The sequence below is a fragment of the Myxine glutinosa genome, chromosome 8 (assembly GCF_964187855.1).
Source record: "Myxine glutinosa chromosome 8, kmMyxGlut1.1, whole genome shotgun sequence".
Lineage (NCBI taxonomy): Eukaryota > Metazoa > Chordata > Myxini > Myxiniformes > Myxinidae > Myxine > Myxine glutinosa.
In genome coordinates, this window is record NC_136268.1 from 71153374 (window position 1) to 71166568 (window position 13195).

General features: G+C 39.5%; 1 protein-coding gene across 1 annotated transcript in view; it reads right to left on the bottom strand.

Annotated features, from left to right (window-relative positions):
- LOC137433134 (laminin subunit alpha-2) overlaps positions 1-13195 on the bottom strand; it is a 469485-nt gene that overhangs the window by 195530 nt on the left and 260760 nt on the right. Inside the window, exon 19 of the mRNA XM_078783389.1 lies at positions 712-923. Coding sequence (XP_078639515.1) covers positions 712-923 — 212 coding nt within the window. The remainder of the gene's footprint in view (positions 1-711; positions 924-13195) is intronic.

A 13195-nucleotide genomic window follows, 5' to 3' on the forward strand; every position in this document is an offset into this window, starting at 1 on the left:
CTAAAAGTTGATAAAAGACTATGTTTACAAGTGGGAAATAAGGTGTGGCTGATATTTGGAGCATTTGAAAATGACTAGGGCATGCCCGTACTATATATATATCTAAAATTATATCCCCCCCCCTCTATTTACATGAAATGGTTTGGTCCATTCGCAAAGCCAAAGCGAACGGCGAACGGCTAAATCGCCATAGCTCGGTAGCTCGCTGCTCTCTGATTGGTCGAATCGTTTTTTGGACATAGCTCGGTAACTACTTGTCCGATTAATTTCAAACCTTGAAAAGGCACATCCTCGGGTCCCCAGCAATATACCTGGCAAGTTTCAAGTATATCGGACCGGTAGTTGTCGAGAAACAGCGGTCGCATACACACAGAGATTACTGGAATTATAGATAGATGATGTTTCCAATGAAGGTGATGTGACATCATAGGCATCGATGGTGTCTCTAACAATGTACATTGTACATATATATATATATACATATACAAGGGTAAATAAAAAAGTAAAGGCAATTTATTGGGTGTTAGTTTTACACACATATTGCCTTTACTTTTTGATTTGCCCTCATATATATATATACATACATATTATATTATACAGTATACACACATCTGCACATACACAATTTAATCAGTGTTTGCATTCTATTGCTTTATATCACTTGTCACCTCAACAAATGTGACGATTTTGTGAAAGATAGCATTGACTTACCCTGACAATCTCTGGCATTGACGGCATCTCCATAGTAACCCTGGGCACAACGTTCACAGTGCTCTCCCTCTGTTGTTTCTGTGCAGTGCAGGCAAGCGCCGGTTTGTGGGCGGCACGACCCAGGCCGAGACAGATTCAAGTTGCCATTGCAATCACAGGGCCGGCACCTACCCCCAGGAACACTCGGGTCACCGTAGAATCCTTCTGCACACCTGCATGTGAGCACACACGAAGAATGAAAGATTCCTGCTTTAAAAATTCCAATCTAACAGATTGTCAAATTAATAATGAATGACATACTAGTCAGGTTCACTATGTTTTTTCGTTCAAAATCATGGTAGATTAGCAAACCTATACATTTTTGGAAACGTTATTACATGGAAAATCTGAAAATCAATGTTTACATTTGCCAATTCCGACCAATTCGATTCGACCAATTCGACCAATTCGACCAATCGACCAATTCCATTCGACCAATTCGACCATTCGACCAATCGCTTCGATCGACCATTCGACCATTCGACCAATTCGATCGATTCGATTTGATTCGATTGACCATTCGACCAATTCGATTTGCCAATCAATTTGACCGACCTTTGCTTGTGTGGAACGGACTGTGAAAACGATGCGGACTATATTGTCGGATACGACACACAGGACAGTGATGACGAACTCTAAATGGCATATTCTGTAATCGTGTATGTTTGATGCCATTGACTGCCTGTGTATATTTTGTCATTGACTGCCTGTGTAGATGTGAAGTTATACTGACTGCATGTGTATATATGATTTTGCTGACTGCCTTTGTATGTTTGGTGATATGAATTATTGTGACACATTTTGATGTTATTAACTGCCTGTACAAAATGATAACATGTATTTGATTATGCAACTTATCGCGAATATAAAGACAGTATTTTGCAATTCAAAACCTTTGATTCGTGTCTTACCATTCCCCATAGCACTAATTTGATACTTTCATTGGATTCCTTGTCCCTGAAAATATAGGTTTAGTATATTTTAAAAAGTTTTTAGGGTAATTCGAGGCAGAAATAGAACAAAATATGTATTTTACAGTGGCCATTTTGAAAATCCAAAATGGCCGCCATACAGGTATCTCTCCAAATGTAAACATTGATTTTTAGTTTCCTTATGCTATAACCTTTCCAAAAATGTATAGGTTTGCTAATCTACCATGATTTTGAACGAAATATAATTTATTGACATAGTGAACCTGACTATACATTTCGTTTCTATTTTGGACAAGTTATTCCAAAATTATTTTGCTTTAAAAAAACAAAGTGGATTAACAAGTTTAATACAAGCAATGTATTTATATTAATGAATGCGGACATTAATATAATCGCACGATATTTTATGCAACAATAGGCCTGAGGCAAAAAATTCAAATTTCTTGCATCGATTGTACACATTACCTCCAGAGTACCTTTCCTATCTAAAATCATCACGGTGACTCAGTGAGCCCTTATTAATGAATATGCCTCCAATGAAAAATGAAATAAAATGTGTCTTCATTGATAAAATCAACATAAAATGGTTTTCAAGTGTTTTGCGGATAATGTTAAAAAAAGAGAAGGGAATATATGAACCTCTACTTGCATAAAGCAGTATAAATGGTTGCATCGGTCCCCTTGTGTTTTATACTTCTCCCACCCCCCCCCCCCCCCCCCACCTTCCCACGCCTCCTGCCCCCAAGCCCTCTCCCTCCCACACTTCTCCCTGCTCTCAAATGTTGTGGTTGTGTGCTTCCCCTTCTCTCCCCATCTTGTCTTCCGCTCCCTCTTTTTGTATATTTTGTTTGTCTGGTTGATTTGTTTGTGAAATAAATGTTAGCTCTTTCACGAGCCTCGATTCAGTATACAAAATTGCTGTTGTGAATCATGCATTATAATGCTGTATGTATGTTATTTAAAACATTTGGTGTTAAAATCAACAGAACAAAGTGTTATATGACACATGGTCGTGTGCAAAGGTAATTGCTGAAGGTTTTCAAAATTGATTTCAGATTTACCAACTACATTGGTGGGAAAACTTCATCCAAGAGCAGGATCAGCTACCAACGGTGTTTATTTAAATAAAGAATAGTGGAAAAAATACACAGATGTTATTATGAAGCTTTAACAGACAGGGACTCAATAGCATTGAAATCAAGCTAGTTAATTAGAAGGTTCTGGGTCAAGGTCAGCATTAAACTAGGGATCACAGGATGGCTTTGAGGTACGCACCCTTGCCTCTAAGCTGTCTATCTTGGGTTTGAATCCTAACCCGGCTATAAACTGTCATCCTGGTGTTTCACAGACAGGGTCATTCATCAATACGTGTGCCGTCTCTCAGATTGACGACGTTTGTCCCATCTGCCGGCGTTAGTTGGTGGACGATAAATATCCCAGTGTCCTTCACAAAGTGTAGGCGAGCTATCACAGGCACCTTGGCCAAATTCCAAATTCCTGCCATAACCAGCAGAGGGCGCTGCATCAGCGGCATAGCCATACCCCAACCAATGAAGCTACCCCGCAGCATTGTGCTGCATATGCGCAAGAAGTATTAAAACTTAGAAATGCATTCATCACATTATTAGCCCATCCCCTGCACAGCAAGAGACGGAGTTTTTCAATCACTTCTGTGTGTGTGTGTGTGTGTGTGTGTGTGTGTGTGTGTGTGTGTGTGTGTGTGTGTGTCTGCCCGAGCGTAACTTCTTTTTTTTACCATTTGAGCTATTGTCATCAAATTTTCACCAATGCTTTATTATGACAATACGGGGAAATGAAATTAATAATTTGGTCAAAAAGTCAAAAGCTTAAAGGTCAGCATCCCATAAAATCGTAAATTTTCATCCGATTAACCTGCAATTTAAATGTACTATTTGGGTTTTGTCAAATTTTCACCAAAGCTTTATTATGAGAACTAGCAGGAGTACCTGGCATTGCCAGGGGGAGGAGGGCTTGGTGGAGGCAGGAGAGGGAGGGATGTGGAAGGGAGTGGGGGGAGTGGAAGGCAGAGGGGAGGGGAGGGGGACCTGGAGGCAAAATATATATTAGGCCTACATATACATCTTTTGGGGGTGGGGGTGGCTTTGACAGCCCCCTCCATTTTGGGGGAGGGAGGGAAGGGAAGGGAAGGAGGAAAAATTTTCCCCTGCAAAGAGTGCTTTAACCTCAGTGTTTCCCAGGTAAAAAAAGGAAATTGTAATACCCTCTGCCACCATCACCAGGAGGCGCGACACGGTACACATTTACATGGAGAATTTACGCCCCTCTCCCGGTCCCCCACACCCCCGCATGAGGCCGCGGCCACATAGTCTATGTTACCCCCCCCCCCCCCCACACCCCCCTGACAAAGTTGTATTTTTATTTGTACTCCGAGTAAAGTATACAAGCGTTTATAGCTGGAGTATAGCCTACCCGGCGTTGCTCAAGCAAAAAATAAACGTTAACATCTATCTATAATTCCAGTAATCTCTGTGTGTATGTGTGTGTGTCTGTGTGTGTGTTTGTCTGTGACCGCTGTTTCTCGACAACTACCGGTCCGATATACTTGAAACTTGCCAGGTATATTGCTGGGGACCCGAGGATGTGCCTTTTCAAGGTTTGAAATTAATCGGACAAGTGGTTCCCAAGGTATGGTCACCGTACTCGCAAGCCGTTCGCTTTGGCTTTGCGAATGTACCAAACCATTTCATGTAAATAGAGGGGGGGGATTGTCACCGTACTCGCAAGCCGTTCGCTTTGGCTTTGCGAATGGACCAAACCATTTCATGTAAATAGAGGGGGGGGGGGTTCTACCGTACTCGCAAGCCGTTCGCTTTGGCTTTGCGAATGGACCAAACCATTTCATGTAAATAGAGGGGGGGGGGGGGGGGTTCTGTGGTCGTTACTGCCACGTGGTTTCAAAGTTTTTTTTTGTTGTTGTTGTTTGCACGCATGTTTTTTTGCACCCACGTACGGGCACGCCCTAGTATTTCAAATGAGGGCAAATATAATGGAAAAGCAATTACATCCAAATCAGAATCCATCACAAATGTCAAATCATCATTTTACCTTTTCGTTGAATATATCCTGGTGAATGTGCCATTGATCACGTTTCTGAGTTAAGTATGATGACGTTCAGGAAGATGAAGAAGCCTCACCACCCACTTCGACTGCTTCCTGAATTGTTTTATTTGAGTTCAAATGTCTGGTGATTGTTTTGTATTTATTTATGCGCATGTGTACTTGTATATAACTGTCATTAATGAAAAAGGCTTTGGCACTATAGAACGATTTTTATTAAAATCCCAAAAAACGAACTTAATTTTTTTTCCCTTTTGCCTAAAACACTCCCAAGCAGTCCCTGATGAACCTCTGAAAGTTTGACAAAGATCCGTTCAGCCATCTCTGAGAAAAATGGCGACACAGACAGACAGACCAACGGCTTCGTCGGTGCACTAGTACGACAAACGAAGTTATTTGTCCCTGCTCTCTTCTTTTAAATGCTGAACATCAAGCGAGAAGCAGCACATATAAATTAAAAAGTGTTTGGTATGACTCGGCCGGGGTTTGAACCGCTGACCTCCCTGCCACGGAGGAGACACTCCAACCCCAACCATTACACCACACAGTCTGGTTGATGATGCAGATGCACAAATATTGAACCCATGAGCTCGTTATTGTTGGATTATCCTAATTCTTAATTCATTAAAGATACAATCCTTCCCGGATGGATACCTATTGTTTTTATGCCTCCGCTGACTTCGTCGGTTTTCAGTTTTTCAAATGACATTTTTGCTCCGCCGCCGACTTCAAATGTTTTCAGGTTGTCCGTCCGGCTGTCCGTCCATCCATCCGTCCGTGAAAGATTTTCGTTACCGCAATAACTTGAGAACGGCTAAACGGATCTTAGTCAAACTTGGCACAGGTATGTATAAATGAGGTAAAGATAAACCAATTAGGTTTTGGAGTCACGAGGTCAAAGGGCAAAAGTTAGAGGTCATGTTAGGTAAAAATACTGTTACCACAATAACATGTGAACCAGTGATGGGATTCTGACCAAATTTGGTACACTTATGTAGAATGATGTATAGATGAACTGATTAGATTTTGGGCTCAATAAGTCAAAGGTCAAAGGTCAAATCTCTAATAGGTCTATAACTTGAGAACGGCTGAAGTGAATGAATTCAAATTTGGTAAGGGCATGTATAATTATGTAAAGATTAAATGATTAGAATTTCGTGACAAGAGGTCAAAGGTCAAAATCTGTAAGAGGTATATAACATGAGAATGGCTGCAGTGATCTAATTCAAATTTGGTACAGGTATGTATAATGATGGAAAGATTAACTGATTAGACTTTGGAGTCATGAGGTCAAAGGCCAAACGTGAGAGGTCATGTCAGGTAAAAATGTGAGAACTTGTGAACAGCTGAAGGGATTTAAATGAAAACTTGTTTTCAGATTATTTTTATTATTATTTAATGTGGCTTTTTGTGGGCTTAATCACTTTTAAAATCATTTTCTCGGCAACTGTTGTTCCGATTCAAATGAAATTTTCAACGCATTGTGCATCTATTTCTGTAGAATGTTCTACTCATAATTCGGACATCATATGTCACATGGTATGGGTGCCATCTTGTAAAAACAGAAAAACTTTGGACCTCTATAATTCCAAAACCGCTGCATGGAAAAAAATTGAAACATGGCTCATTGCAAAGTACTCCGCATGGGAAACAAGTGTTGTTACTCCGCCACTGAAGGGGGATGTCGGTTATGTTTTCACCCCTGTTTGTTTGTTTGTCTGTCTGTCTGTGAATAAGATATCTCAAAAAGTTGTAAATGGATTCGGACAACATTTGGTGGAGTGGTTGAGTAGGTGACACAGATGAAATAATAAGATTTTAATGAAGATCCCAATCCGGTTCTAGATCTGAGAATTTTGTAAGTGATTGTTCACCATTGAGAGACGGGGTAAAAACGATATATAGCACGTTATCTCAAAAAGTTATGGATGGATTCAGACGAAACGTGGTGGACAAGTTCGTTGTGTGACAAGGCCAAATCGATTCGATTTTGGTGAAAATCTGAATACGGATCTGGATACGAGAATTATTTATTTTAAAAGTGATTCTTCACCATTGAGTGATAGGGCCAAAACGATATGATATTTCAAAAAGTTGTGGACGACTTCTGAAAAAAAACTTAGTGGATGGGTTGGTAATGTGACAAGAACAAGCTGATTAGAATTTGATTCATGTGTCATCTAGATCTGACCTATCAGAGGGATACAAAACATAAACTGTTCAGCCTGGCGGAACGGTTGCGCTCTACCGAGTGCCATTCTTGTTAACCATGACATGATCGGTGCCTTCATTATGACGACATAATTCGAAAAGTACAATGCTTTATCCGATCAATTTGAAATTTATTGAGCGTGATCTATGCAACAATATAAGAGGAGAATGTGGTCACGTTGTTCGGCAGCCATATTGAATTGAACATAAAAACTTTATTGAACATCAAAATGATCCTCCCAAGAATGGCTGACCATATCGAGGCGAATCTTCATGAACATGATCGACTGGACTTGGAGAATATAGGGTGATCAGAAATAAATCATAAGCCACATGGTCTGGCTGTTATTTTGGATGAAAGGAAAATAAATAAAGCAATAATTATTGTCTGAAACCACCATAAGGATTGAAGTCAACCTTTAAAAGTATGATCTATTTGTCAAGTGGAATATATGTTTAAAATTTCAACATGATCGGTGCTATGGTCAAGCAGCCAGAATTTATTGTACACCACTTCTTTCCTATTTCATCTCCAGGCCCTGCATGACGTCATTGCCGGAGGCCCGGCAATGATGCGCGCTGAAAGGGAGAACTCAGTTTTCACTCCGGTTTCTTGTTTTCTTGTTGTACACCGCTCCTTTCCTATGCCATCTCCAGGATCTGCATAACGTCATTGCCGGGCACCGAAGGGGGCTCGGCAATGATGCACGCTGAAAGGGAGTACTCAGTTTTCACTCTGGTTCTTGTTTTCTTTCTTGTTTATTTGTCCAGGCGATATCTCAGCCATCCTATGAGCTGGGAAGCTGAAATTTCAGCACAATAGTGAGCAAGTGCTTTGGCAAAAAGGTATTTTTTGTTTTTTGATTAATCAATTAATTGATTAGTTATTTAATTATTATTGATTAATTAAGTACTTATATATTTCCTTTCTCATCTGGGCATTATCTCAGGCACCTTTTGAGTTAGGAAGCTGATATTTGGACAGGACAATGACCAAGTGATTTGGCTGTAAAGGCTATTTTTGATTCATGGATTAATCAATTAATCGATTAATTATTTAATTATTTGATTCATGACTTAATTTTTTTTTTTTTTTTTAAGTTACAGGTTTGGATTTAACAGTGGTGGTTTAGGTATTCTATTAGCCAATTGAATAATTATTCAATTATTTTACGATTATTATGTATTTATTTTCATTATTAATCATTTATTTATTTTCTTTCTCATCTGGGCAATATCTCAGGCACCTTTTGAGCTAGGAAGCTAATATTTGGACAAAACAGTGAACAAATGATGTGGCTCTAAAGGATATTTTTGATTTATTGATTAATCAATTAATTATTTAATTTTTTCGATTTTTTTTTTTTTTTTTTTTTTTTTTTTTTGTGTATACAAGATCGAGGCTCGTGAAAGAGCGAACATTAATCACACAGAAAGACAAACCGACACATAAAACATATAACATCGGGAGCGGTAGACAAGATGGGGAGAGAGGGGGAAGGACACAAACACAACATTTGAGAGCAGGGACCGAGAGACATGGAGACATCGAGAGATCTGAGAGAGGGCGAGGGCTTTGGGGGGGGGGGGCATGGGAAGGGGGTGGTGGGAGAGGTATAAAACATATGGACACTGCCAGGACTTCCAGGAAAGAAGTTGGAATTTCAAACAAGGTGGATCTGGGGTGAATTAGCGGGGGTAGAAAAGATCAAGGTTTTGGATGGGGGAAGATAAGAGATGGTGGTGAACAGCTGTTTTAAAGACCTGGAGGGAGGAGTGGGATTGAAGGGAGTGAGGGAGTTTGTTCCAGAGGCGGGAGAAAAGAGGAATGAAAGAGTGAAGGTGAGCAGAGAGCCGAGATTTATCTAATTAATTTTTTTAAAGTTACAGTTTCGGATGAAGCACTGGTGGTTTCGGTATGCTATTAGCCAATTGATTAAGAAAATATTTTACGATCATTATTTATTGATTTTAATTATGCAATTACGATCAATTATTGTACACCTCTCCCTCCCAATACAGTCTCTATGACCTGCACGGCAGTATCGCCGGGCACCAGAGGCGCCCCGGCAATGCCACGCTGAAGGATATTTATTTATTTGGCATGGGGGTGGTGTACTTTGAATGTATCTGTACTTGTTTTAAATTATTTCAAGAAGAAGAAACCCTACTATTTTATGTTCTTCAGCCGTGTGACTATATGTCTATCAATTACGTACTGTTTAAACTCAGTTGCATCCTGTCTATTATAATTTATGTGTATTAATTACGTACTATTGGACTGTACCTTTTGACACTTAAGATTGCTGAGACCCCTTAGGGCTTAGACCTTTGAAGACCGTTTAAGACCAACAAGACCCCAAAATACCCCAAAGACCATTAAGATCCAAAATATCACGAGGAACCAAAAGACCCCGAAGAACCAAAAAACCCCGAGGACCCAAAGAAACCCAAAAGACCCCGACGATTCAAAAGACTCTGAGGACCCAGAAGACCCAAAGACTCCAAGGACTGAAAATAACCCGAAGACCCAAAATACCCAGAGGACCCAAAATACCCCGAGAACCCATAATACCCCAATATCTCAAAAGACTCACAAGACCCAGAAGACTCTGAAGACCCAAAATATCCTGAGATCCAAAATACCCTGAGGACCCAAAATAACCAAAGGATTCCAAAGAACCAAAAGATGCAGAGGACCCAAAAGAGCCTGCGGACCCAAAAGACCCTGAGGACACCTCGTGTTTTTTGTAATGTATAAAATCCAATTTTGAATTCAGTTTTATAAAGAAGACGTCATTGGGTCATGTGCCCTATCAAAGCAGGGTTGTATCAAAGAGGGGTTGTGTCAAAGAGGGGCAGTTTGGATCCCAGTCATATAACTGCCCGTAGTTATAAAGTGGCCCGACGTAAGTGGCCCGTTTTTTATTTTATTTTTTGATGGGATTTTGCCCGTGACAAAGCCGACAAGGCCACTCGAGGTGGGGGCGAAACACAGGAAAGAAAAGTATAGATATTAGACAGAAAGGAGGAATCTATTGACATTCGGAGGAATCTAAAGCGATATGCAGGTAAACTGTCCCAGAATGATGCAGTAAGGGGGAAAAACAACTAGAAGAATACCTCATGGTCTTACACCTCGGGACAGATACAGTATATGAATGGGAGAAAACTGCCAAACGTGTAGAGCGACTAAAAATATGCGCAGGTGGAACAACCTGTGAAAGACCCTCAGAGCACATTCCAATAGAGCGGTTGACTGAGAAGAGGTTCCAGGGATAATGCAAACTCCGTCTAGTTCTTATTGATATTCTTAGTTTTATTCTTATTGTTGAATTACCATATAACCCTTAAATAGTCATTAATTCATTCATCGAGGATGGAAACTATGACGTAAAATGTTTTCATTGTTTTAAGTGCTATAAAATTATTTTAATGATCATTCTGAATTAAGGGTAATGAAAAATTCAATTTGGGGTCAAAATTATTTTAATGATCATTCGAATTAAGGGTAATGAAAAATTCAGTTTGGAGTCAAAATTGTTTTAATTATCGTTCTGAATTATGGGTAATGAAAAATTCAGTTTGGGATCGAAATTATTTTAAAAGTTGTACTCACACAACTGTATTTTCAGCATATAACGTGAACAAAACAAGCATTCTGAGTATTGCGCTGCAATACATGTCCCCTACCAAAGTTCAAAGTGCCATAACTTTGTCAAAAATGATCGAATATGCAAATTTATGCACGGTTGATGCTGGTTTTCAAACTTAATCTGAGGTATGCTGAGACACATGTGCGTCACGCCTCGCCTCATTGATAAGCCCGCAAGGTCGCTCGTGGAGAGGCCTGCACGTATTGCACTGTGTGAATTATATAATTACCAATTCACGGTCTGAGGTACGAGCGATTCAAGAGATATCCATTTTTTTATATTTTCGTTTAATTAACGATATCTGCCAAACCACGTGCCCTATCGCAAATTCCAAAATAACATTTTAGTAGACTGACATGCCGAACAGATGTGAAGTTTCTCCTTGATTGGATCAAAAATGATGGAGGAGCTAGGTATTAATGGTTTGTGCTTAAAAACGTCATAACTCTGAAACCATGTGATGCATGACATCATGCTCGCTGACTTTTTTGTTCGTCATGGGTATGCGATTCTGCCTGCAAAGTTTGGCCTCGATCTGTTCAGCCGTTGCAGAGAAAAAGGGGTTTTCGTGTTTTCACGAAAAACAATATGGCGGCCGAACCACGTGACCTGTGACGTCATAATTAACATTAAAATATTCTACAGACCGAGTCCCTCCTATGGTGAAAATTTGATCTCAATCGGTCCTATTATTGCAGAGAAAATCTTTTTTAAAGGAAATTAAAACTTAAAATGGCACTGAGTTAAGGATCATCAGAATTATCAGAATTCCCAAAGTTCAAAGTGCCATAACTTTGTCAAAAATGATCGAAAAGTCGTGAAGTTCGAACTTGATCTGTAACTTATCATGAGGAAACCATGTGCCAAGTTTGAAATCATTAGCATTAAGAGTTTAGAAAAAAAAGTCCGGAAAACTGTTCTTTGCGTGACGGACTGACAGACTGATGGACTGACGGACTGACAGACGGAGGGACGGCGTGCAAACCTATAGTCCCCTCCGGTGTACACCGGTAGGGGACTAATAACATTATGTAAAACTAGAACGGCACTCAGTAGAGAGCATACCTCAGCCAGGTGAACAGTTTACGTTTTGTTTACCAGAGTACACCAGAAATCACAATACAGAATCACATTTAATCAAAATCATCTGTCCATAACTTTTGGAGATATCCTGCTGTGTATCGTTTTTGGCCCTATCTTCCAATGGTGAAGAATCATTTAAAAGATAATAGTAGCCGGATCCGAATCCGGATCTTCACCAAAATCTAATCATTTCGTCCTTGTCACATATGCTACCTCGCAGCCAAATTTCGTCCGAATCCGTCCACAACTTTTTGAGATATCTTGCTCACAAACAAACAGATAGACAGACAGGGGTGAAAACATAACCTCCATCCACCTTTGGTGGCGGAGGTAAAAATGAACACAACATGACAATTTATGTTGGGCTTTATGCAAATTGAATTTCAAATAGAATCCACAATAATTTTAACATTTGAATACACAATACCATTTGTAAAAGTTGCACTTGAGAACCAAGCTTAATCCAAAAACAAAACCCACAATGACATGACCATGACATCATCAGCCAGTAACAAAAACAATATTGTAGCATACGACTACCAACATTGATCTTCCTTCCCATTACGTGTGCTATTTATGATCAGTGTCATGCAATGCCTAAACCGGATTTGTTTAAAAATGAAGAAGCAAGCAGGATGATATCTATAGCTGGACAGCAAACTGTAAATGGCAGAAATAGATGCCACTGGAGGTCCTCTTTCCCATTAATTCTAATAAAGTCAATGCAGTGAAGAATACCACAGGATGTTTAACAGTCTAAATTTCATATATTTCTGCCATCATTATGTCAGTTGAAGCACCATTCATTTTTTCTTTTTTTTGAAGCCAAAAACAATTTAGGATTAAAAAAACTACTGAACCTTTGAATGGACTCAAATTTACCTTCAGCATGTGTAAAATATACATTTTCTGCATGCTGAAGGTACCTACATTGGAAGCAGGAGGAATGGGAAAACATTCCTGCTTAGCTAATCCTAAATTTACTTGGCTGGAAGAGATCAGCATGATGACGATTAAAACAAATGTCTTGCATAAGTGTGTCTATCACACCTTGGCATCAGTGATGATCCTAAATGCTACAGAGCTTGCAGCTTCAACAAAGTATCTCACTTCCAGCAGGACTACCATCAGAGGATCAGCTTATGCCATGTTGATGTGACTCTTGCAAAGTCCTAGTGAATCTACACAGAATATTTGTGGTGAAACATGATGGAAGCAGCTCAGGGACTTACAGTCACATGAAAAAGTAAGTACACCCCATGTAAAGTTTTGACTCTTTCAACATATTTCAACATACAGCTATTTGATCTGCATTTCAACAATATTGATAGATAAAGGTGATATAATATAACAAATACAATGAAACATTTACATTTTGTAGTCCATTGTATAATTTAAATAAACATAAATACAAATTTCGCATGTGGAAAAAGTAAGTACACCCTTGGCTCTAATAGGTGGTAT